The sequence below is a fragment of the Octopus bimaculoides genome, chromosome 4, assembly GCF_001194135.2.
Source record: "Octopus bimaculoides isolate UCB-OBI-ISO-001 chromosome 4, ASM119413v2, whole genome shotgun sequence".
Taxonomy (NCBI): Eukaryota; Metazoa; Mollusca; class Cephalopoda; order Octopoda; family Octopodidae; genus Octopus; species Octopus bimaculoides.
In genome coordinates, this window is record NC_068984.1 from 116,617,546 (window position 1) to 116,623,876 (window position 6,331).

The following is a 6,331-nucleotide window of genomic DNA, read 5'->3' on the forward strand; positions in this document are numbered from 1 at the left end:
ATATATATATATATATATATATATATATATATATATATATATATATACACACACACATACACATATACATACACACATATTCATACATACCTTCAAGACATCCTGCTTCCTTTTGAATTAATGCTTTGTTCTTGCCATTGAAAGAAAGTGCCCAAAGTCCATTTATAACTAAAAGAATTTCCTCTTCAGAAAGGGGATTGTTTATATATAGATTTTCTTCTTGTAAAAGACGAACATAAAATGTTAAGATACCATTCTGAACCAGTTGCACTTTGTTGACATCACTTGCAGACAGGTTAAATAAACCCCTGAGAATTTCTGTTACACACATTCCATATTTGCTACTGAAGTGATTAGGGGAGTTTAATGCCCTATCGAAAATATCCAAAATGAAACTGAGCAGGTCACTGTTCGAATTGAGCAATTCGCTCTCCGTCTCATCGACAACATAAGAGAGTACAATGAGAGATTTAGCACGGATCATGTCAAGATCTGACTTGAACAAATGTTGAAGAGCCCGAACTCCACCACACTCACGCAGAAGTAAACGTCCATCGCTATTGTGACGTACAACATTGTGCATGATTCCTAGAATGGCTTTCACGTAATATTGTTTCTTGTCATCCTCAGAGTATCGTGTGTTTGAAACATTCACAAGTGCATGCAGGAGTATTGAGATTAAACCATTGTCACAAACGTCTTGACATACTTCGCTGTTTATGTCACATGTATTCCATAGAACCGACAGGCTTTTCTTTAGTTTCCGCCACTGTTTAATATTATCTTTGTGAAAGATGTGAACTTGGTGTACACAGAGCCAAATGTTTTTGAAAATTTTGACAAACTTTGATTGGTAAAGACATAAGGCCACTGATTTACGTATATGGATGTTTGGATTGTACTGCGAAGCTTCCCACACAACTTTAATATCATTATAACAGTCTGTGTTTAGTATATCTATGTCTTCTGGAGTGCTGAGTCTTTTCAGACACTGATTTACCTTCTGTAACACTTCTTCGAGACATATATTAGCTTTGTTTTGTGGCGATGATGGTAATTTTTCGTTTGTCTCAATGAGCGCCTCATTACTCTTCGACGATTGTTTGCTTGAACATTTTCCATCTGCAAAATAAATAAAATAACAAATTAAAATTGCAATAAAAGAAACAGATAATTAAAATAAAATAATTATTGATTTCAAGTTTTGACACCAGGCCCACAAATTTGGGGGTGGGGAAGGCGAGGAGATAAATTGATTTCATCAGTCCCCGTGTTCAACTCGTACCTATTTTATCAACTGTGAAAGGATGAAAGGCAAAGTCAACCTTGGAAAAAATTGAACTCAGTGAGTATTACCATTTGTTTGAAGCATTTCCATGTGTGCAAATGATTTCAATATTTGAAAAATAAAACTAAGCAATGAGAGTTTTCCCACCAAGCAGTTTTACTGAATGGCTTTCAGTTTTAAAAGCTGGTAAGTTCAATATCAGGTCAGTATTACTCAGTCATCTAGGGAAATCTCTGTCACTTGTCTTTAGTAAATTGGTCTCTCCTCCTCTGTCACTTGTCTTTAGTAAATTGGTCTCTCCTCCTCTTTCACTTTTCTTTATGTAATAGGTTTATATTGAACTCACTAAAAGGTACCAACCTTAACTTGTAGTATCAAGTAACACACATACTACTTTCATAATATTATCTAGCAAGTTATATTACAGAAGATTCCTAACCATTATGTTCATTGAACATTGTTCCCATAATTTATTGGATGTACACTTGTAAATATAAATGATGTGTGTTAATAAAATATTTGAAAACTCATTTATTGTTTAGTGTGGTCATTGTCTTCACATGCAACCTATGTATTGTGAACATCCAATGAAGAATATATTACAACCACGCTAAAATAGCATTTATTAACAGATCAAATGTGAGATGAAGATAATATGCATTAAATATTGCAATAAGGCTTAGGTCAATTGTTTGCGAAAGAAACTTATTTGGTAGCATAAACTTTAATCTAACATTCGGGTAGAGATGTAGAGATCATGGCTGACAAAAGGCAATATCTATGATCACAAGGAACAGAAACAGTTGGATCAGGTAGACAAAGTGATGTGAAAAAAACACCAATACTCATACAGCAAAGAAAGGCCTTGCATATCCAACAAGATACACACAACCCCTACGCACACACACACATATACAAACACATTTATTTACTTATATATTGATAAGCATATAAATACATGTATATACAAAGACATACAAATGAATATACATATACAGCTAAATATACATAAATATATATGGGTATCTATCTATGTGTCTATCTGTCTATCAGTCTGTCTGCCTGTTTATCTACCTGCACACACACACACAAACACACACGCATGCAAATATGTGTGTGTGTACATACATATATATATATATATATATATATATATATATATATATATATATATATATATATAGGCGCAGCGTGGCTGTGTGGTAAGTAGCTTGCTTTCCAACCACATGGTTCCGGGTTCAGTTCCACTGTGTAGCACCTTAGGCAAGTGTCTTCTACTATAGCCTCAGGCTGACCAAAGCCTTGTGAGTGGATTTCGTAGAAATATATATACATATATATATATATATATATATGTATATGTATATATTTGTGTGTGTGTCTGTACTTGTCACCCCCAACATCGCTTGACAACCAATGTTAGTGTGCTTACGTCCCCGTTACTTAGTGGTTTGGCAAAAGAGACCGACAGAATAAGTACTAGGCTTACAAAGAATAAGTCCTGGGGTCGAGTTGTTTGACTAAAGGCAGTGCTCCAGCATGGCCACAGTCAAATGACTGAAACAAGTAAATGAATAAATGAATATTCACATATGTATATGTACAAAAACATGTGTACATACACAGATACATAGATACATACATATATACATATATATATATATATATATATATATATATATATATATATATATATATATAGGAATGAGAAGACACTAATATAAACATGGAAAAGATATGTACACAATTAGTGTATTGATTGGCCGGAATCCTAATGAGGATAAAAAGATCCAGCAGAACAAACATTGACTATAAGAAATATACCCCAAGTAAATAATAGACAAAAAATGGACAGACATTTGTGGGTGGCCAGGGTACATTTGTATAACAAACAACTCTTTTCAGGATACAGCAACTCATTGGTGCTATAATGCATTAAACGCTAATAGGCATACTTTATGATGCAATGATTATACTCAGTGGGTGAGCAAAAATATTATCCAGCATGCCTCATGTGAATTGATAATATTTTTGCTTATTTGCTGAGTATAATTATTGTAACATCTCTTTCATGCTCTAGTGTGCTTATCTGCTCACCCACCATTTCCAGTACTCAATCCCTGTTCTCTCTTATATTTAGCGTCTACCCTGAGAGAGTGCTCTCCCCTTCTCTGTCACTCTCTATTTCCAACAAGCGAAACCATATATCCCTCTTACAGCATGACACCGTTTCCTGTTCATGTTCCTTTAATCATGCTTTTATTTTTCAAAATTTGGCATGACACTGTCTCCCTCAATACTACATACCCACTCAGTCAAGGGGATCTTGCCTTGCAAGCTACTTACAAACAACACTAGTGCTAATGCCAAGATAAAGCACCGCACACAATCTATAGAATGGTTGCGTCAGGAAGTGCATCCACATGTAGAAACACTGTCAGAGTGAGCATTTGGGCTTGATGCCGTCCTTCAGCTTGTTGGTTCCTGTCAAAGAGTACAACCCACGTCTACATCCAAAATGAATGTTAAAAATTGATAATTGATGAGGATATGTGTGTATCTATCTATCTATCTATCTATCTATCTATCTATCTATCTATCTATCTATCGATCTATCTATCTATCTATCTATCTATCTATCTATCTATCTATCGATCTATCTATCTATCTATCTATCTATCTATCTATATACATACATATATACATATATATATGTACATAAATACATATATACCTGTATATATATGCATATATACATAACTACATAAATAACAGACATGTGCATATATATATGTGTGTGTGTGCGTGTGTGCATATACGCATATTCACACACACACAAGCACACACACATACATGGATAAATCTTTCTGTATAATTCTTCTACAAAAAAAATCAAAGAGACCATAGTTCAACAAAGGCCTCATTTCATTAAAAATCCAGAGCAAATATTCTTAATTCATTTAATCAAGATATTGACCTAACTACATGCAAGCCATTTGCCATTTTACTGTGCTTCAACAGTCCATAGACAGCGGGGATGAGTTCTCTTCACAATTTACAATGCATACGCATATATAGGTCAAAATTAAATATAAGAAAGGAATAAGAACACGCACATGAAAATATATGTTGCCTTAAGGAACATTCCAGAAGATTTTTTAAAAAAATCAATAATGCTATCATGTATGTAGATATTACATATATACAAATATGCACACACACATATATGTATGTATATGTATGCATGAATGTATAGGTATATGCAAATATGCACACACACACATTCATATATATGTCTGTATATATGTATATATGCATATATGTGAATATACATACATATGCATACATACATACATACATATATATATATATATATATATATATATATATACACACACAAATGTATACATGCAAATAATATTAAATGTATGTATATATATATATATATATATATATATATATATACACACACATACTCCTTTTACTCATTTCAGCCATGCAGGTGTGGTCATGCTGGAGCACCACCATGGTCTTTCTGACTTCCTCACTCTGGGTGTTTCATATCACCACTCCTGTGTGTGCCTTTGTCCCAGCTATTGGTACATTTGGTATATAAGAGAGTTTGATTCCGCTGCCCTCGTCTGCACTTTATGTTGGGCTGTTAGTTCATCCAGCATTGTAGACAGGAGGATGTCTAGTTCCTTTTGAAGACATCTTCTTCCACCTCATGCAAATTTCTTAACCTTTGTGGCAGCACATTGAAGACCACAGTGGACAACAGTATTTAAAGTGAGGGCGGGTGAAGGTGGAGAAGAGAAGGATAATGATAGGAGCATCTCTTGACTGAAAAGTCCTGAGGATCAAGGAGCATGCCGTGTAAACCATCTCAACTTTGTTGTTTATGTGGGCACTCCAGCTCAAGTTGTCAACAGTTACTCCCAGGTTCCTGGTGGTGTTTGATGCCATGAGGTTTTCACTCAAAGGAAGCATGCATGGTAGTTTAAGTGCAGTCTCTTTACTGAGGTGGATTACTTCGAATTTATTCTCGTTTAGCTGCATATTGTATTTTTGGGATAACAGCAAACAGGTCCCATTATCTACCCTGTCAATGACCTTCAAAAGCTTAGAGTCATCCACAAATATTTTAATGCTGTTATGTTTGACAATGTCAATGATGTCATTGATGTAAGTAATGAAAAAGAGTGGGCCCAATACAGTGCCTTGTGGGACTCAACTAATAACTCTTGCTGAGCTTGATCAAACACCATCTATCACCACATGCTGGGTTCAGTTCACCACAAAACTTTGAATCTACCTTAATAATTTCCTTTGAATTCCAACATTAGTTTCTTTAATACGATGTAGTGGTGAACCTTGTTAAAGGCCTTGCAAATGTCAAAATAAATGACATCTGCATGACACGCAGATATACACATATACTTACACCGTAGTGTGAAGATGCATGGTTTAGGCATTAGGGTATTCAGCTCACAGTTGTAAGGTCATGAGTTCGATTCCCAGTAATGCAGTGTGTCCTCAAGCAAAACATTTTATTTCCCATTGTTCAAATCCACTCAGCTGGCAAAAGTAAACTGTACTTATATTTCAAAGGGCCAGCCTTATCACATTCTGTGTCAAGCTGAATCTCCCCAAGAACTACATTAAGGGTATTGACCTTCGTGCGGGTGACACGTAAAAGCACCTACTACACTCTCGGAGTGGTTGGCGTTAGGAAGGGCATCCAGCTGTAGAAACTCTGCCAAATCAGATTGCAGCCTGGTGTAGCCATCTGGTTCACCTGTCCTCAGTCAAATCGTCCAACCCATGCTAGCATGGGAAGCGGACGTTAAACGACGATGATGATGATGTGTTTGAAAAGTGCTCAGCCAATTGCATATCAATTTCATGAGCAGGCTGTTCTTATTTCGTTACTGCCCACAAGGGGCTGGCTACACACAGAGGGGACAAACAAGGACAGACAAATGGGTTAAGTTGATTATATCGACCCCAGTGCGTAACTGGTACTTAATTTATCGACCTCAA

At 35.6% G+C, this 6,331-nt stretch overlaps 1 protein-coding gene across 1 annotated transcript in view; it reads right to left on the reverse strand.

Moving 5' to 3' along the window:
• The window catches only part of LOC106876364 (uncharacterized), a 77,733-nt gene that overhangs the window by 22,612 nt on the left and 48,790 nt on the right, over positions 1-6,331 (reverse strand). The window contains exon 2 of the mRNA XM_052967672.1: positions 91-1,122. Coding sequence (XP_052823632.1) covers positions 91-1,122 — 1,032 coding nt within the window. The remainder of the gene's footprint in view (positions 1-90; positions 1,123-6,331) is intronic.